At 41.7% G+C, this 21,390-nt stretch overlaps 1 protein-coding gene across 4 annotated transcripts in view; it reads right to left on the reverse strand.

The window, feature by feature from the left end:
* WLS (Wnt ligand secretion mediator) overlaps positions 1–8,207 on the reverse strand; it is a 108,939-nt gene extending 100,732 nt beyond the window's left edge. The window contains exon 1 of one of the 4 annotated variants that reach the window (XM_024565369.4): positions 7,851–8,207. In XM_024565369.4, the coding sequence (XP_024421137.2) occupies positions 7,851–7,956 (106 nt within the window). In that variant the 5' untranslated portion in view covers positions 7,957–8,207. Of the gene's footprint in view, positions 1–5,015; positions 5,036–7,850 lie in introns of those variants that run through there. The other 3 variants (XM_045199428.2, XM_053920026.1, XM_053920027.1) reach the window with 3 other exon arrangements.
* Between the last annotated feature and the right edge of the window lie 13,183 nt (positions 8,208–21,390).

Here is a 21,390-nt window from a genome sequence, read left to right on the forward strand (position 1 = left end):
GAAATCCAGATACAAGCTGTGTCCCAGAGATATAGTCTCATATGTTTACAAAGGGCTTAGTTTTTCTTTCCTGCGTCCATATTCTGCTCCCATCTCCCTTCTCCACACCCATGTTCTTCTCTTGTGTTTAACAACTCTATTCAGGACCTACTGTGCATGCAGGTCCAGGGAGCATTCAGAGGTCAGTAATTCTGACACATTTCAAGTTCAATTCCCAGTCAATCTTTGCTGTGTGTAATTTCTTTTTAGGGGGACCTGGGGTGCAGTTTTCTCAGGTTCAGCTCCCTACACTGGTCGACATTTACAATGGTTAGTGTAAGAGGTTAATATGTATTGAAATTGGGATCATTTGTTTAGGAATTAACTAGGTCCGTGATTAGTACCCAGTCAGTGAGGAGAGAATATGGTTTGGGAAAAGGGCTGAAGCGGAAAAAGGGGAGACAGCTTTCATCTTCTATTGAATCTGTGCAGAATTTCGTTCATCACACTCCACCCTTTGTTCCCCGTGGAAACTGAACAGACCATAGGAGGAGAGTGGCATTGGACTTAAGACCATGGCTTAGGATTCAGTCAAGGACTTGAGTGCCAGCCCTCTTATTGACTACATCTGTAACCTCTGGAAAGTTCCTCCAATGAGCCTCAAGATTATGATTATTAAATAAATCAATATACATAAAATGCTTTCCGTAGTCATTGAGTAGGTCCTCAAACAGCAGCAAATCATAAGTCAGATCTTTCACTACTGGTTGGATGACAATCCGATTATTGCTTTTGTTCAAGATTTTATTATTAGAGGTGTGGGAGGTGGGAGAAGAGCAGTACAAGGCTAAAGAAACTTAGTATTTTTGTATTCTAAAACATGAGTTGCTCATTTCTGTTATTTAGCAATCCTTTGAGAACTTGAACGCCTTAAACTCCTCTTCTCCACTCGGATCTCCAAACCCATCCAGGCGCTTTCTCTGGGAACTGTCCCAATCTCCCTCATTTGTCTGTTAGACCACCATTACTACAGCTCAGAGAAGACACAAGACCTAAAATGGAATAGACGTGATCATTTCATGTCTTGATGCTCCCTATCTGCCATCATCTCTCAAGAGCCTCTGTCAAAACTTAGGACAAATATTTCAATAGAAAAATTCTATCAGGTTTTTTTCCAAAGAACAAAATGTACCTATTCATGGTGTCAGCAGGCAAGCCTCTAGTTTGAAATGCCCTCATTATCATGCATGGGTGTGAAAATAAACAAAAATTATCCTTTGGGGAACAGAACTTTCAGTTTTCAGTGGGAGGCTCTTTCAATTGCTCTACCATCCCTGCCAATTTACAACCTCTAATATCCTCTCCAACCTCAGTTGACTCCTTCTCTCCTCTTCCTTTGAAGTCCAGACTTACATAACTACATAAGTAGATTAAAACCACTAACTAGAGAAAACAAAATCGAGTAATCTTCCTTAAAGTAGCAGAACTCAAACACATTATGGTTAATGAACTTGGCTGCTCAGACAGTGATGATTCATACAATTATGGAGACTGGTTAGAACTCGTACGAAATGGCTGGACTCGCATACGCAGACACATCAAAAGGTGTCCTCCCTTGGCCTTGGTAAGGGCTCTGTTTTGCTATGTATGGCTTGACTCCATTTCATTTATCATAATATTTGATATCTTTTCCTTTTTATATGTTACCCAATGATCAAAAAATATGAAGTTAGTTGTTTTTCTATTGTTACTCACCATATCTTTCTATATTTAAACCATTTTTATTCAGTCCTTGAAGTCAAGACTTTAGGAGGTGGAGGCAGAATCACGTGATAGTTGAGAATTCTGGTTCTATTGTCAGATTGGAGTTCCAGCTTTGACACTGACTAGTTAGGTAATCTTGAGCACTTTTTCTAGACTTTTCTGTACCTCGGTTCACTTGCATGCTAACCGGGTACAGCAGTACCAATTTGGTAAGGCTTTGCATGGATAAAATTAGATAATATCTGACACATAGTACACATTTTACACATGTAAAACATTATTGTTATTTTGTTAATATATTTATTTTAAGGTGAAATATTAATATAATTATTTGATGGTATAATTAACAGGGCTTCTCATTTCACATGTTCTCAAATTCCCAGTAAGTGAGTGAGAATTCTCTTGATGCTAGAAATCTTATCTCAGGAAATCTTTTGTTAGTGAACTTGTATTTAGAGGGGCTCTCTTCTGCATCTGGCTTCCCTAAGTTACTCGGGTTTCAAGTCCCCTCTTTCCTAAACCCCAGTCTGTACTATGGCCCTATTTTGGGCACACAGTAGGCTCTAATCAATATTTTGCCTGACTGGTGTGGCTCAGTGGGTTGGACATCACCTGCAAAACTGAAAGGTCACTGGTTCAATTCCCAGTCAGAATACATGCCTAGGTTGCAAGTGGGTCCTGGGTAGGGGGTGTGCAGCAAGCAACTGATGAATGTTTCTCTCACACATCCATGTTTCTCTCCCTCTTTCTCCCTCCCTTACCCTCTCTCTCAAAATAAATAAATAAAATCTTTTAAAAAATATTTTTGCACACTAGGCCGGGGATACATATGAGCTCGAAGCTAAACCTCGAGTTCTAAATCTCCATAGAAACACTTTCATTAAGAATATAAGGTAAGAATCTTTCCTTAGTCTACATGGATTTTTTTTATATTAAAGGCCAAGTTATTGCAAAATGTCAACTAGGCAGAAAAGGCTTTGAATCTAGAAATGGGTTCCAGGCAGGGGACTTGAAAAGCTTACAAAGCTACTCTATAATCTCAAGGAAATATTTCTCACCTTTAACAGGGAAAAGGGAAAGTTCCAAGAGAAGGCTAGACAGGATTTATTGAACAACTAGATGAAAGCATGATAGAGATTTTTAGCACAAGCATGATTTTCTTGCAATCTCCAAGTAGGTAGTTTAGTTTTTCTAAGTCAAATAATGTAATTTCAATTGTAAAATATTTTACACAAATTTTTGACGTTGCATAGTACTCTTACAAACCACATTCGATAGTCTAGTAATAAACAAAAAAAGAACACGCTTTAGTCAGATATAAAAATTTTACAAAATAAAAAGGAGAATCAAATACAGAAAAATGTGAGCTAACATTTATCGAAGGCCAATTAATTACTTCTTTTCAAGATTCTTGCCAGATACGGAAACACTGCAGGATTAAAAGTATTGCATTATTAACATATGCCAAAATATAATAAATACCACAACAAGCTTAAAACCTAACGTGCTGGGAAGCAAACTCTTATATACACTGCATAATTGTAATTGTATTTAAATTCTTCAAATCCTGCAACTTCTAAATAAATGATAGTCACAAAAACAGAATAAACCACAATCAAGACCACCAGTAGTTCCCATTTAAACGGTAATAGCACAATAGCATAGGCTGGATCATTGAAAGGCCGTAGATAAGTCCATCTAAAAATTGAGAAAACCGATACACACCCACACATAATAGTCTCAGCATTAATATGCTCACAGAGTGAGCTGTTGAAAGAAAGAGCAATCCTTCCTAAATAGTTATTGATAATTTGTTGATACTTACTTGTAGTTTAAGTTTGAAATACTCTCATTTATGTGTACACTTAAAACAATGCAATAATTTTCTACTCATCCAGTCCTGATCTTCATACTCTTTAACAGTTTTAGAACAGGTGGGAACAGTGACCTGCTTTTTCAACCATTATATCCCCCAGACATGACTAATTTGAAGCTGAGCAAATTGCACATAATGGGCCAGGGATTGAAGTTCATGATTTTTAGTTGGCCGCACTCGTGTTTCAGGGCACACAGCTTCCTCCCCGCCCCCAGCACCCCTGCAGCTGTGTCTTCATGAACTAAATGCACCAAATGTGAAATAAGAGGAAATTTATATTTTTTTAAACTTTCTGCAGAAATTCATTTTAAAAAAATTATCCTCCTTACTTTTAAGGAGGATAAAGATTAAGCGATATCTTTAAAAAAATTTCTTTTCCTGCAGTGGGTTCTTAAATTTTTAAATGAGTTCTAAATACGAAAGAGGCTAGCCGCTTAACAAACCTTTTCAATACATAAGAAAACCGATGCAAGATTTTATAATGGCGCAAAGTTTTCACAAAAGCATAGTGTAATTTAGTGAATTTTTAAATAACCCAAATCCTACCACATAGAATATTGCTTTCCAGAGGCTTTCTACAAAATATGGTTAAATATTCAGCAGCATACAGACACTGGCACAAGAAAAACAAACAAACAAAACAGGCGCGCGCACACACACACACATGCACACCCAGTCTTGGTTCTAAGAAGGTCAATGGGGCAGGGAAGTGTTTAAGCTGGCTAATTAAATCCCAATTCTATTTGCTTTTTCATCTAATGTTTAAAATTCCCCCATCGATGCTGGAAGGCTGCAACCAAACACCAGTCTAAGTTTCATATAAAACTAAGTACTGAAAAATTCATAAAATTTTATAACTGAAGGAACACTTAAACTCATTAACCTACCTATGAGGAGACTGAAGCCTATTGATTGACTGATTGGCCTGGTGACTTTGGGGTACATGGTTTGTCGTTGTTGTTTGGGGTGTTTGTTTTTGTTTCGTGTAATGTGTGTAGTGCTTATACCCTGAAAGTCTGGAGCTTTGCCATTCAGATCCTCCCCTTCCTAGGCTGCCATGTTTCCTTCCACCTGGGACAACAGGGATCAGAAAGGAACATATATCGTGGCCAACTCAACACCAAAATTTCACTTTCTCCCTTGGCCTCTGCAGATGTATTAGAAAGACACTTCCCTCCCAGGACACCTTACTTGTAACATGTCAGAAGTGGAACTGAGGACTTCTCCCTGGGGAGAGTGGAAGAGGAATTTTCTGAACTGTACTTCAACTTTCCAGCCTACAAACTGCTCCTTCATCTACTGATTCCACTTGCCCACTTTGTCGAAGGTCTATTCTTTGCTCAGTTTCATCTGCTTTCCAATTTAGAGAAGTTTGGTGGGAAAGCATATCACTTACCTTTTGTTGATATTTATTTCCCATGTTTGGGTCTTGTAGTATACCCAAATTCCAAGATTTCTTTAAGAGAAAAAAAAAAAAGGAAAGGAAAGAAAGAAAAGAAAAATAAAGAAAAATTCTTTAAATCAGCAATTTTCAACCTCTTTCATCTGATGGCACACATAAACTATTAAAATTCTGTGGCACACCAAAATTTTTTTTGCCAATTTGACAAAAATAATAAGTATAATTTTGATTTGTTCACACTGGACGGCTATTGTTGTGTTGGCCGTTGTCAGTGCCCCTGACAAATAGCCAGGTACTACATGTTTTAAAAATTCTTGGAACATACCAAGGTGCCACAGCACACAGGTTGAAAATCACTGCTCTAAATGGATGAGATAAAAGGCTAAGTCACTGTTCAAAGTGTTTAATGTGGGCTGGATCCCATCTTCTTAGTCTCCAGCCAGAACTGGGGACAGAACTGTGGCAACTGAGGAAGGAAGTAAACTTACACAACAACTTCCCCCAAGAAGTATTACATACATACACATTTTCTTTTTCAAGGAAAGTTGAAAATAAAGCAATTTATTTGTTGGAGAGAATCTAATTACGGTTAGAACCTGTCACTAACTTTTTGAGACTGTTACCAAGTACAGTCACTATGCTCCTCGTGGAGAACAACCCCTGGCACCACTGACCCCAGAAAAGCCCCTCTTTGAACACACCATGGTTCTGATCCTACTGCAACTTTAATGTCCACCGTCGGTGTCCATGAACCACCTCCCCAGTATTAAGACTCCAGAAATTATAGTAATTCCGGTGCCCTACGAAACACAGACCAGTGGACGATGGGCTCTTCAAGGCTAGGAGATCAGCTTTAGAGGGGAAAAAACCCCAAAACATATACCAACAAACACCCGGCAACTCTGCGTAATGGTTCGCTGCCTGTACAAAAACCTCAAAGAGGATGAAGGTCAGGCAGGGATAATAGGCCAATTTAATCCTGAAAGCACAAGGTGCAAGAAATTTTAATTATGGTCTGCCACTGAAATCACACAAGATCCAATGGCATCTAACTGCAACTGCTCATCAAGAAAGACAAGAGGTGTAATTGTAACTGCTGCATAATCACTGTGAGGGCACAGGGAAGGCTGCCATGCGCTCCCAGCAGAGAATGTATTAAGAGCCTCGAAAAATCCAATACAAGGAAACATGGAGATTGCACGTAGCTAAACAGGAGCTCATAACAGGAAAGCCCCATGGGTGTGTGTGCGTGTGCGTGTGTGTGTGTGTGTGTGTGTGTGTGTTTGGGGGTGGGTGGTAAGGGTTCCAGGAGTAAAAAGATTTAGCTGTTTGTCTCAAATTGAGAATATGAGCTTGCAAAACTCTGACTCCCTTTCCGCGTTGTGGATACCTACACTGAGAAAGACACAATCTCTTCCAGAAATTTCTCTGCTCGGTGAAGCTTCACCCACTCTCCTTTGTTTAAACAATTAGCTTGAATGTCCCAGTGATTTACAGAACCAGGCTCCCTTCAGTTTGTTCCCATCAAACCCAAGTCTGGAGACAAAACGCCACGCACACGATCCGAAGTGCCCAAGCTCTCATCCCTAGGACGACTACAACGCTCGCGCCGCTGACTCTTGCAAAGGGAAGTGTGGAGAAAGCCCCTCCGTGGACTTCCCCCTCCGCAAAGTTTCACAAATCCGCGAAGTAAGGGAGCAAAATCTCCCATCCGCACCGACTGCAAAGTTGGCGCTGAAGTTTGCGCCGGGATGTCCTGTATCTAGAGGGGACGCCAGTGTGTGGAGAGGCGGAAAGATGGATAAAGATGGAGAGACAGCGTGGGGGTGGGGAGGAGTTTTTCGAGTGGAAAGTCCACGAGACCATCTTTTTTCATCCGGAAGCCTCTTTGAGTCCGAGAGGTCCGGGCGGTGCGCTCCAGGGGAGGTACCCAAAGGCGGGCACATTAGCCTGGGGCCCCGGGAGCTGTCACCTGCGCGGAACTCCGGCGGGGTCGGGGAAGCTTTCCAAGACGCCAGGGAGGATCTGGGGCTACAGAGTCACCCGCTCTCCGGGCTCTGAGAAGGGGGAGGGGGAGATTCGAAAAATGGCACGAGGCCAAAAGCAACACCTTTCGGAAACGCTGTTCCCCTCCGACCTCTCCAACTTCCCGCACAGCCAGCCAAGGACTTTCTCCCATTGCACCCCACCCCATCCCGCCTACATGCCCACCGCTCGGACCTTCCGAATGCCGAAGCGCGGGATGGGATAGGGCTGCGGCGAGGCAACGGAGGGCGCGAAGGTCGGGACCCAAAATACAAACTCTCAATGCCTGGGCGAGACGACCCATGCGTTTACACAGGCAAGGAGTACTGCCCTGTAAGAGGGCTCCGGTTTGCGCCGGGCGCAGATCCCCGACTCTTCTGTTGTTCCTAATAAAGTCGATTACGTTGCCCTCCAGAGCTGAATGGGAGGGAACCGAGAGAAAAAGGGGGGAACGCGGGAAAAAGCGGGGGGGTGACGGGGGGGTGCAGTAATCAACTTTGTAACCCAGAGCTTCCTCGCGCGATCCGTCGCCATGCTTAAGATTCCCACCCCCGCCACCCCCTTCCTTCCTTTCAAGTGGGTACTGAAACTAGGCCAAAACTTTTTCCCCTCCTTTTCTCTTAGCCACTAGACTGGATTGTGCCCCACGGAGCCCCATGGAGCTCTGCTTTCTTAAGCACAATAGCCGGACTAATTAGATCATAGAAGCAAGACAGTGATACTGTAACAAGTAGCCGGAGAGGCAAAGAGGGAAGGGGCCGGAAAAGAGAGAAAGGGGGAAAAGTTTGCAGCTCTCACACTTACCAATCAAGCCTCCCACCAGAAAGGCGATGATTTGGAACACGAGCAGAATCCCACCAACAATGCATAGCTTCTTGGTGCTCATGTTTTCTATAATTGCCCCAGCCATTTTTGCGCCCCCCTTTTTCTTTTCTTTTGGAAATAAATGTTTTAGGGTGTGCTTTTTGTTCGCTCTCCTCTCACACTCCCTCCTCCCTCGCCTCCTGTCTGGGCGCTGCAAAACTTCAGGGGTGCGGGAGCGCGGCGAGGATGGGACCCGGACGGTAGGCGCCCGCACGGATTCCCCCGGCGCAGCCGGCTCGGGCTCCCCCAATGCCCGGAGCTGTGATTGTGGCCGCTCCGCCGCCTGTGGACGCTTAAAGGAGCAGGGAAGCGGATCACATGACGCCGCCTCCCTCCCTTTCTTCCTCCCTCCCTCTCGCGCTTCCTCCCTCCCTCCCTACCTCCCTCTCTTCCTCACCCCCTTGCCCGCCAGTGCGGGCGGGGCTCGGAGCTCCAGCGGGTGCTGGCGTCCGGCTCCCGAGTCTGGCGGGAGGCTCGTCCCGCCAGGGGCTGGTGTCGTTTGGGGGTTGATGATGTTGTTAAGTGGGTTCCCCCTACTCCGCCTCTACCACGTTGCCTTTCCTGGTGCGAGACTTAAGTCACCCGTGGACAGCTTTGCAGACCTTTAACTTAGGCTTTGACTTTAGGAAATGGTCCCCACTCCCCAACTGCTAGAACTCTCTTTAGGAAAGAGGAGGAGAATTTTTTTTAAAGGGACCAAAAAATGCTTAAATCAAAGAACAGAGATGCGGAATCAAATCTCAGATCCTTCTGCCGGATCCCTGCCTGGGCTATTGGGCACAGACCCTGCTAAACCTCCCCCACCGCATCCCTTGAGGAACCCTGAGCTCCAGCCGAATAGACCGCTGTTCTTCACATTAGACTCCACTCCATGTGTTTTCAGCGCCTTGACCGTGGCTCTTGCCTCAAAAAATTTTTTTCTTTAATTCCGTGAGTTTTAAACATTTAAAAACCAACTTGTCTGAAAAACCTCGCTAATTTTCCAAACCACCTCCACATACTATTTCCGGGAACTGAGCCCCTACCGCTCGGGTGTTTACATTCTCAGCTTCTATTGTAAGTACTTGCAAGGACGTTTGTCTCCACCGCAGGGCCTTAACTCTTGGGGGATAGGGACCGAGTTTTATTCATCTTTGTACCCCCCGTGGCGCCTAACAAAATTCTCGCTCTAGTAGGTCCTCCATAACTTTTGTGGGCTGAATAAATAAGCGAATGTGAAAGCAAGCCCACCGTTTGCATTTCAAAAGCCTAAAAGAGAAATTTGATTTAGATAGTATGCATATTAAGTTGCAATGTTTGCTCTCTCTTAGATATAGTATATTTATATTTATACTTAACTTGCAGGAGGCAAGGTGGGTGGGACTCAAGAGATTTCCTGCTCTACTAAGACTAAATTCCTGGGCCTGGCAGTTTCCGTGTTTCATCAAGTGGTCACTTGGCCAGTACAATACACACATGGCCGGATAGACCCTGGGTCTGGTAACCTCCCCTCTCCATTTCCACACATGCAGGGTTTTCGCCACCCACCAGCCCTTACACACACAGTTTCTTGCCCCTCCCCTCCATCGACAGCCTCTGCTCTGCTCCTGAACTTTCATTGCCCTTGTAGAAGATGCTAGGCAGGTTACACTTCACAGAGGTGTCCATTTCTGGAGTCCAGCTAGATACTTCTTAAGGACTGGTACCAAAATTTATGTGTATATAACTCCATCTCCTTGGCATCTAACAGTTCTTACCAGTTCTGGGGATATATTTGCTATTTATTCATTCTGTCCCCTAACCCTTTCCAGGCTTTCTTTTCTTGGCACTGGAGGGTGCCAAGATGTGAAGACACTTGCACTTGCCTTGGCGTCTAGGCTCCCCAGGCTAGCTGTTCTTCACTGCGAGTAGTGACTAGCAGCCTTTGCTTGGGAGAACATCAGATCTGGCAGGAAGAAGCAGAAAAAAACCTTGTCAGCAGTAGTGGTCAGGAGTGTTTGGTACCCAAACACAGATAGACCAGTGTGGTTTATTTCCTTTCCTTCTTTACCTTTTCAGAAGCTTACGTCATTTTTTCCCCCTCACAGGAGTAGGTTCCAGGGCATCATAATGGTAGTAAAGAATGTCCTTCTTTCTTCTTTTGCTAGTTAACTCTACATTCTGTGTTCTCATCTCAGTAAGCTGTCAGCTTCCATATATTTAAATAATAATGGTGCCTTAAGGTAGAATTTCTTTTTTAATAACAGGAGATTTTTTTTTAGTAAGGTTGATAGGATTCAGTATCAAGATTTACTCTCCATTTGGTACTACTTTTCAATATTTAGGAAGAAAGAAATGGTGTCCCATGCACTTCACATATGAATCAGATCTATAAGAAATTCTTGGCTAGTTGAATGGGTTTATTTGTTTAAGATTAGTGACCTCTCCAACTCAACTAACTTTTCTACAATACGAACTGTTACAACACACCTCAACCCCTTGGCTCCCAAATACAGGTCTTCAGAGTAACTGACCTAACCCTTTCAGGTCTGGAAATGAGAGGCCTGGAATAGAATACTGGTTCCCCAGCAAGATGATACTCTAATTTAAGAGGGCACTTATTACTTAACATTTTAATTAAAAAGGGATACTTCTAATTGCTAACCAGTGCTTCTAACTTGTATGAGATTACCAATATTGCCAAACAGAGGGAGGGCTGGACGCATGCAGCATTAATCACCGTGGGCTGTTTTTTTTTAAAATTACCATTTCTCTTATGGCTTTTTAAAAATTAAGCGTGACTGTTGGATTCTTATTTTCCGAGGGAATGACACAGTTGAGCAGAGAAGAGTGTGAGTGTTGAGTTGCCTGGATCTGGGATGGAGCCTCACTCCCAGCTCTGCCCTCTGCTCTGTGTGATCATAGTCACCTGCCCACTCTGAGGCTCAGTTTTTTCATCTTTAAAATGGACATAATAATGACACCTAGCTCATGGGGTTCTTGCAAGATACTATATTGTTATAGTTAGGAGCTCTTAAGGGAAATCAATAATCTTGTGTAAAAAACTAGTAAAACTGATCATTAATTGGTCCTTTCTCAGCTCTCAAACTCTATCATGCTATAATTATTCTTGAAATGTATTTTAGGAGAGGTCTAGGTGATTAACTGTGACTGACAAGGGTGCTAATAAGGCCAACGTTTAGTGTTGAACTCTGGACAACACTCAGTGAACTTTAAACATAAAATCATTCTAAAAGCTGCTCCCAATCCCCATGAAACACAGGTTTTGGGTTACCAGGTAAGTTGTCCCAGAGACTGGGATAACCCAAGGGTGCAATCCAACTCTGCCAACAGAAATCAATCATCCAGATCCCATTTCACTAGACGTAAGTCGGGGATCCTGATTTACCCATTGCTTATTCGAAGGGTTTGGCACATGGGAGTTCAAAGTGATGTTTAATGCATAATTACTGAAGGAATGAATGAATGAATGAATGAATATCTAACTGAAGGTGGATTAACTGCAACTCCTTCCCATCCCTCCACCCTACCCCCCACTCCTGTATAACATTTATTGACTAAATGTCTACCTGGCACATAGAACATGGCCTGTAGTTTGTACTACGTCTATGTATGTGCCGTGTTGTCACCCTGGCTTGCAAGCTCCTTAAGACCAAAGAGAGTATGACCTGAGCCTTTGTCTTTCTCACAGCGCCAGCATAGCACCTTGTACAGAGGAGGGCTCATTTCCTGGAGCTGACAAAGCCCCTTTTGGAAGCCAAAGGCAGCAAGCATATCATTATCATCGTTGCAGTAAATGTAATGTAGAGATCTAAAAGAATTGCATATACCTCCTCAAACACCTAATTTACTTCCCAGAGGGACCTAACAAGAGTAATAATTTCACTCTGAGGCTTCTCATTCTCATGAATAGCTTTTATCCATAAATGGCATCCCTGTGGCTTCTTCGTTGTTGGTATTTTCTCATAGTTAGTGCCTGTAAATGTAAGCAGGCACTTTGGGTTCACACTCTATTATTCAGTGTCATTTTTCTCTCTCCTTCTCTCTATAGATAGATAGATATAGATATAGATGTAGATATAGATATAGATGATATAGATATAACAGAATATATATACACTCACAACTTCTTTTAAAATACTTACTCATTTATTTTCAAAAGGAGCCACCTTTCCTTTTTCCCTCTATGAACCCCTTCATCGTATTGTGTATGTAAATACAAGACCTTTGCTAGCACCCCCTCTTGCACACTAATCTTGAGTAGGAACTATTCAGGACCCTGGGCTGGGAAGGCTGGTACTTTCAACCTGATCTTTAGGTAAAATTATTTCATAAATACCCCACCACCCTCTCCCATTTTACACATCAGCACCCGCCCTGAATAAACTGCATTTCACCTTTTCTTTTCCATTCCACGTATATTTCACACATTAGGCTTATTAGTCGCTGCTTTGTCTTACTAGTTGTGTGTATAAACTGACAATATTACTTACCTTTTTGAGACTTTTCTTATTTCTTTCTATTTTAAAAGGTGCTAATCTCTACTCCTTAAATTGTGGTGAGCGCTTTAAAAATGTTACAAAGTGCCTACCGCGCCGGAGAGCCTGCCGCAAAGGGGGCACTCAACAAATGTTTTTTGCAAGTTATTAGGGGGAGGTTTCTGTTCCCGAATAGCAAAGCAAAACAAAGAACTATAAATCCTCTAATTATTGTTTCTTGTGAAATTGCCTCTTTGAACCCAGGCAACTTGGAAGGGACTGATAATAAATGTATAGGTTTCCAGAGGCCTCTTGTGAAAGGCAGCTGACAACTTGAAGTAGCCAGCCAGCCTCCTGTTGTTTTCCAGGCTTGAAAGTGGCTGCAGCAGAGAGCTGGGATGCCTCCCATGTATAAACCCCTGAGATGCCATGTGCTCAGCTTCTGGAGCAGAGGCAAAGGAAAGAGTCCTTTTGCTCTGCCAGTTTCCCTAGCACATGTCTAATGGGGTCTGAGCTGACTGTGCTCCCCAGCCCATGCCCTCGTGACTGCTCCCCCTTCTCCATCTCACCTTGCACTTTGTCGTGCTCATAAGCTTCTCTCCATCTGCTCCTGCCCGTGGAGAATGGCAGTGGGAGGAAAGCGTGAGCAGGCCAAGAAACACCTGCCCTGGATAACGATCCTGTGATATGTGACAACAACCAACGCCGAGGCACAGAGTCAGCAGAGAAATTTTGTTGAATGAGTGAATGAATGATGAATGAACACATTCCAGTCCCTGGCTGTTCAGGGGTTCAGGAAGCTCCCCCACAGATGGCCAATGGCAGAGGGACTTGGACTTAACCTCAGCCCTAGACCATCTGGGGTGAGAATAGGCCCTGACTTGGGCCAAACCCAATCTTTACCCCATGTTAATTGTAAAGTAGCTTAAAAATCATCACTAAGTAACCCAGCATGAAGGATAATCTACAATGAAAACAGGTGCAGGCATCTATATGTAATGGGGGAAAGTAAAGGTTGTGTGAGGATAAAATACATGGAAGTCAAGAAACTTTAACCTTTCCACTTTGCATTAGATAAAGGAAACTGGATGGCAGGGGGTGAGGGAGGGCAGGTAATTCCTCAGTGTCAGATCCAACAGCAGCTATTAGCCACTAATAATAATGTCAATAATTACAACAATGACAACAATAAGGAATTATACTGATTGCTTCCTATATACCAAGCACTATGCTAAATTAAATGTTTTACATATGTTATCATCATTAATACACACTACAGTCCTATTAAGTAGGTGCTCATTTTATCATTTTTGTTAAAAAAAGGTAAGCCAGTTCAGAGAAATTAAGGAATATTCCCTTGACCACACTACTAGTAAACTGGGCAATTCAGATTCTGAGGCAGACAGAACACAGTATTCATTCAATTGGCAAATATCGATTGAACGTTTATGAGTGCCAGCGCTGATCTAGATGCTGGGTGACAGCAGTGGGCCCAACACAGGCCTTGCCCTCATGGAGCCTGCATGAGGAAGCCTGCTACAGAGCCTCAGTTCTTATCTCCTTTCTGTCAGCTGCGCCCTGTGAACTCAACAAAGAAAAGAAGCCTGCAGGGCTGTGGAAATGAGTAGAAATCACCTCCCTGGTGTGCCAGGGGCCTTCCCCCTGCCTTCCCCATGAGCCCTCAGGAGACATGGATTCAGAAAACCCTTTTCCTGCCAGTTCTGAGACAGGCGCCGGGTTAGTGGTTTTCGACTACTCCTTTGTCCATACATTCCACTCTGTTCTCTTCCTCAGCACCTTACTCCCACTCAGATCCAGCTCCCTCCAACTAAGCCTTAAATCTTTGCAAGTCTTTCTTTGCAGATTTTTGCCAGTAAGGCTTTTCCAAGTTGAAGATCAATTTTCAAGACAAATAACTCATGAAAGTAATTGTCATGCACAATTTCAGAATGTTTTGAGGATGGTCTTGAGGAATACTTATTAGCAAGTACATTCAGTGCACAAAATTAATTTTGGCTTAGTTAACCTAGAAATTGATTTCTAAAATATTTTTATTTTGTTGTTGTGATATGAATCCCTAATAAAGACACTCTTTATCAAAGATTTCAAGTTGCTTTATCAATATTATTCATCTTAACATAACAATTTATGAGGATAAAGTTTCCCGATTTCTTGTTTTCCACAGTGATAACTTTTTTTAAAAATTACATTTATTGGGGTGACATTGTTTCATAAGGTGATATAGGTTTCAGATGTACATTTCTATGCTATATGATCTGCATATTGCATTGTGCACCCAACACCCAAAGTTAAATACCTTCCATCACCATATATTTGGCTCCTTTTACCCTTTACTTTTTCCCACACCCTTTCCTTTGTCAACCGCCGTACTGTTGTCTGTGTCCATGAGTTTCAGTTTTATATCCTACATATAAGTGAAATTGTATGGTTCTTGGCTTTTTCTGACTAAGTTATTTCACTTAGCATGATATTTTCAAGGTCCACTTATATTGTCTCAAATGACAGTATTTTATCTTTTCTTATGGCTGAGTAGTATTTCATTGTATACATGCAACATGTCTTCTTTATCCAATCCTCTAGCAAAGGACAGTTCAGTTGTCTCTTTGTCTTGGCCACCACGAATAATGCTGCAATGAACATAGAGGTGCATATATCTTTGCAAATGAATGTTTTCAAATGCTGGTTACCCACCCAATTTCTGATACATGTCTTACCTTTGTAATAAATCTGAGCTGGGAAGCCTGAATAATTTGATGGTACTTTCTTTCACTCACTTCATAAATATTCATTGTGTTTACATATGCCAGGCATCTGCCAATTTCTGGACTACAAATACAAAAAGGACAGGTATACTCTTTCTCTCACAGACAAAGCTCATCTTTCAGGTATGTGAAAGGGTCTTCGTGATGCTGTGGCTCTGTTACCCGAGACGGCAAGTCCTAAAGAATCACTGGTATAAGAGGCATGGCAGAGACCTTGATCTGAGGAAGGGACAGGACAGGGGGTGCACTCCTAACCGGGTGCACAGGGACACCACGCTCTGCCTCCAGTTGATCTTCACAGGGTCAGCAGAGTGTAGCAGTGAAGAGCATGGGCTCCACAGCCAGACTGACTGGGGTCTGAATCTGGCTTTGCTACTTCCTCATTGTGTTTCTGGGCTAGTTAGGGTAATTGCTTTGTCACTCAACACCTTCATTTATAAAATGAGAATAATAATACTCTCCCCAAATATGACTGTTATGAAGATTAAATGGGATCATTGGTGTTAAGTATTTAAAACAGTGCTTGAAACATACTAAGTTTAGCGTATTTGCTCAAAAAAAAGTTTTTCTTCTTCTGCCACTGCCACAAGGATACCTTAGGTTCTGTTCACTTGAAACATCTTGTTAAATCCCCAAAGCACCACGTGTTGTTGAACATATATTCATTAGTAATTCTTCTTATTACCCGTTAATTTATTAGGCATATCCTATATGCCAGGTGCTGCTGCTTAATTGTGGAAGGCAATTTGAGAAGCAAAAATTTAACATTAAACAGATCTGGGTGAAATGCTGGGACCTGAGGCAAGTAATGAACTCTCAGAGCTTCAGCTAAGTCACTTGTAAAATGAAGATGATGGTGTCTTCACGAAAGCTGTGGAGAGGATAGAATACATTCAGTGTATAAAGAGTTTAGCAAAGTGCCAGCTATTTGGTAAGCACTCAGTAATAAGTAGGGACAGGAGGAGGAAAGGGAGGATGATTAGGAGGAAAGGGAGTAGGATTATTGTAAAGGTAACACATTTGTGTAGTTAGAAAACTGAGGTTCAGTGTCCTCGACCCCTGCCCTCCTATTCTGCACTATTCAGGGACCCTTCTTCCCATGTATGTACCAGGCTCCTCCCAAATTGTTGCATGCAACCCTTGTTGACAACCCTTTCCATGAACAACCTGCTCATAGTAAGCTGTTATTTGGGAAGGAATGGTCTACTAAGCCTCCAGGACTGTCTGTTGAACTGACTATCTTTTAAGTATCACACATACTTTGAAATACTTTTTGATCCTCCTTCTTCATAAGCAGATACAGTATCTCCCTTGGGATACTCATATAGCTGTATCTATTGGTGATCCTTCGCACATGCTACCTGATATTGTGATTATCTGGGCACTTGTCATATCTACTTCATTAGAACACAGTTTTGTTTTGTTGTGTTTTGTTATAAGATACCAGGGCAGTGTTTTTCCTGGAAGTCTTTTTATTTAATTGTAGTAGAATCCCAAGCTCTGAAGTCATCCTTCCAAATCATTGCCCCTTCATCTCCTTCTCAAAACAGATGTATTTTTACTAACAAAGTTAAGGGAAAGAGCCATCAGGTGTAAACATTCTCAGCTTCAAAACTGATCATTTTCTTATGCATGATCTCCAAAGAAGCAATGATCTACTTTTGGGCAAATCATATGTTTTTACTTATGCACGTACGCCTGTACTTACACGCTTAGACCTATTTTAGAGAGCTGGCCGGCATAGCCTCAGGTTAATAGCATGTGCTCTGTTTAGCCCTGCCTCCAGCGTGAGAGTAAGAATTAAATGAGTTAGCATATGAAAGGTATTTACTAGATAGAGTACTTGGTACATGTTATACCTCAGTAAATGTTAGCTATTTTAATTACCTCCTATCACCTTCTATGACTAGCTTCTTCATGATCTTCTTTTATACCTTTCCTCAATCTTATTCTCAAGTCTCCCCCACATAAAATACATCTTTCTCAATCCTGCATTCAACATAATACATCACTTACTGAATTTTTTCCTTCGATTGTAAATCAAACTTCCCAAATGAAAAGTTCACATTTGCTGTTTTGTTTTTTTTAAATAACCTCTCTTCCCATCCCATCCCTGACCCCCTGCAGACGATTCAGATTCCAGACCCAACATTCCACGGACTCTGCTCTGCCACGGGTCACCCGCAGCCTCTTTGGCATTTGTCTTATTTGATGTCTGAAATTTAACACTTGTACTATTGGAAAAATCTCTCCCTACTTTATTCTTGGTTCTCTTCCTATTTCTCTTAACATTCCTTTCTCTCTCTTCCCCTGGCTCCATTTCCTCTGCCCAACCCCTGAATGTGAGTATCCTCTCCTTTAGCTCACCTCTTCTCGTGGGGTCAGTGGAAAGTCTGTATCTTCGGACCTGATCTCTTGATTGAAGTTTGGACTCAGACCCAATCGCTTCCTAGACATCGCTGCCTAGACAGACCACGTGCTCCTCCAAATCAACCAGATGTCTTCCCTAACCCATATGGTGGCCTAACATTTCAACCACTTGCACAAGTTACATATCTCAAGGCCTTCCTTGATTTATTTACCCACATCCAATCAGTTATTCAGACCAGATTCCACCTCTCTTATTCATACTGGGTTGACCTCTCTTCTCCATCCTCCCCACCTTCTTGTAAGTCCAGACTCTCGTCATCTCTCCAACTTAGACTTTTGAAGGTCTTTTGTATCAGGTCTTCAATTTCTGGTTCCTAACAATAGATAATTCAGTCTGTACATAGATTCCAAAGTGCAATCATTATAAAACACAGATCTGTCTTCTTCAGTCTCTGAGTATAACTCTGCAATATTTTCCTACTGCCTACTGATAAAGCCTACATTTTAAAGCCTATATCTAGCTAAAGCTCACTGACTTCTCCAAAATCTACATGCTTGAGACTATCTTTCATTCCCAGACTTAACAAGTCACTTCTTTGCACCTGATTGTATATAATTTTCACAGTCCAGCTCATGTCTTTCTTCTTATCATATCATCATTAGGACGGGCCAGTTGACCCCTCAAGTAGTGCCAGCAAAGTATCAACCTCTGGTATTTCTCCTCTTCTATTACCTATTTTATTTTATTTTTTTAATTATTTATTGATGAGAGAGAGAGAGAGAGAGAATTTGTTGTTCCACTTATTTATGCACTCATTGGTTAATTCTTGTATGTGCTCTGACAAAGGATCAAACCTGCAACCTTCACATACAAGCATGATGCTTTGACCAACTGAGCTACCCAGCCAGGGCCTGCATTACCTATTTTAACATGCTGGCTACCCAGAGACCCAAACAGAGACCTAGAAATCGTCTTAGATGTCTCCTTTATAAGTGTAGTCAACAGATACTGAGAATATTATCTGCCAGATATCATAAATAATACATCATCATCACAACACTGAACACATATCATACTGTGTGAAAGGCACTGTTTGAAGTGAGACAGATAGATAATATAAAAATATAACACAAAATTATAATAGAATAATAAAAATTTGTACCTCAAATGGTTGTGGTTAAGATTAAATGCTCTAAGTGTACTCTTGTATATATGACTGAGAACATTTAACCCTTACCACAACCATTTGAGATACAGCCTATTATTCTATTTTAGTAACTTACCCAAGATCACATAGCTAATAAATACCGGAGCTGGGCTTGAATCCAGTCAGTGTAGCACCATAGTTCATGAACTTAATGGTTACACTCTTCTGCTTTTGATTCAAATAGCAGTAATAGTAACATCCTTTAAGGTTTTCTATATGTCGGCACTGCTCTTAATATATTACACGTATTATTTTATTCAATCCCCCAAACACCTTCTATGAGTTACGTGCTATTTTTCTCCTTGATTATTTATGAAAATTAACTTTACTTGAAGAAAGCCAAATAAAAATTCAAACTGAAAACACAGAAAAATCTGGACATGAATACTCACTTCAAAGGAGTAAGCATTTACTCTTCTAAAAGCCTTGTTTCAGAATTATTTAGAATTTTAGATTTCTCTTATCACTTATCACAAACTTTCAGGTAGCTTTGCAGTATGAGAGCAGGAGTGTCTTTACTCATTCAACTATCTATTTATTCAAAAACATTTATTGAGCACCTACTGTAGGCAAGATACTGAATACTTCAGAGAATGTTTCTTCTCTCCAAAAAACCAAATATCTAGAAACTGAAAAGAACATTATAAGCAACTAGTACAATGAAGTATGACAGGTGGAATTGCAGAGCGGTTAGGAGAACAGACTTTAGAGCCAGTCAGACTTTGTTCAAAGCTTGGCTTTGCCACTTACTTCTCATGTGACCTTAGAAAATGTATTTAAACTATTGAAGCCTTATTATTTTTTTTCTTAGAACCTACATTATACGATCGTTGTCAAGATTTTAAGTTTTGATATATATAAAAGACTTTGATCAGTGCCTGGAACATGGCAACACGAAGTAAAGGGCAGCTATAGTTAGTAGTCGTCATGGCATTGCCATGTGAGGGTACACTGGCATTGGGAAGCGAGAATGAAGAGAGTGCTTTTTTAAAAAGATTTTATTTATTTATTTCTAGAGAAATGGAAAGGGAGGGAGAAAGGGGGAAAGAGAAACATCAGTGTGTGGTTGCCTCTCACACACCGCCTACTGGGGACCTTGGCCCACAACCCAAGCATGTGCCCTGACTGGGAATTGAATCAGTGACCCTTTGGTTTGCAGGCCAGCACTCAATCCACTGAGCCACACCAGAGAGTGCTTACTTTTTATTGGAGAAAGGAAACAAGTTCAGGTAAGTCTTTAAAGCAAAAGATAAGCCTAAGTTTTAAAAGATGAGTAGGTGTTCTCCTCAAAGACAGAAAGGAAAGACATGGTTAAAGTCAGGGAACGATGACCCCTAAAGCTCATATATCTGGCTGAAGAGTGAGTAATCTATCTTTGTGTCGCCAGTATATTGTATCAGAGACCTCTAGCCATGGGAGACAGGAAGGTAACAAGGGTGGAGAAGTGAGGTTCTCCTTATGATTATAGATGTTTGAAAGCTATTATTTGAAAGCATGTTTATTATTGGACTGAGAATAATAACACCTTCTCCTGTGTTTGGATAGCAGCAATTCTGTACAATTTTAAGATAATATCTCAGTAATCTTTACAACCTTGGAGGTCTGGTCAATTATAATTATTACCGTTTTTCATATAGAAAAGTAGAAGTACAAAGAGGGGAAAGGTAGAAATCCAGGGTTGCTCAAAATGTTATTGGTGGATCTAGAAAGGGTCTCTAATTTACAGCTCACTAAAGTTCCCAAAATAATAAGATCAGACTAACTCAACACACATGCCTTACACGCCTTTCTCTTGTCTTTTTTTTGTTTTATCCTCACCTGAAGACATTTTCATTTGCTTTTTTAGAGAGAGAGAGAAGGAAGAGAGAGAAGCAGCAATGTGAGAGAAGCATCGATTAGTTGTCTTCGTACGCACCGCACCCAGGCATCTGTGCAGGACAGGGAATGAACCTGCATGCAGCCTAAGTGTGTGCCCTGATGGGGCACTGAACTTCAACCTTTTGATTACTGGGTGATGCTCCAACCACTGAGCACACCGACAGGACTCTCTCCTTGTCTTAGAAAAGTAGACAAGGTGTACTTGAAAATGGTAGAGTTCAAAGGCAATCAGAAATAGTAGTGGGCCGTGCAGAAAATGTTGGATCAGACAGGATTGTGATTAGTAGAATAGACATGTTGGGAATAAATTGGACTATTTGCCAAGAGGAAACTATTTATTTGCTTACTTGCTTACATACTTACATAGCTCACATACAGTAAACTACATAAATCATAGGCATACATGTCTATGAATTTCTACAAATAAATGCTATCTTTGTTTGCTAGAGATGTCATAACAAAATACCACAGACTGAGTAGCTTAAGCAACAGAAATTTATTTTCTCACAGTTCTGGTGGCTGGAAGTGCACCTTCAAGGTGCTGGAAGGCTTAGATTCCTTTGAGGCCTCTCTCATGGCCTGCAGATGGCCACTCACTCACTTCTTCTTTGTTTGGTCTTTGTTGTGTGTGTTTGCACCCTGGCGACTCTCTCCTCTTCTTATAAGGATATCAGTCATATTGGATTAGGGCCTCTTCCTAATGGCCTGTTTGAACTCAGTCACCTCTTTAAAGACCCTATCTCCAAATATCTTTACACTCTGAGGTACTGGGGGTTGGGACTTC

Source organism: Desmodus rotundus, chromosome 3 (assembly GCF_022682495.2).
Source record: "Desmodus rotundus isolate HL8 chromosome 3, HLdesRot8A.1, whole genome shotgun sequence".
NCBI lineage: Eukaryota > Metazoa > Chordata > Mammalia > Chiroptera > Phyllostomidae > Desmodus > Desmodus rotundus.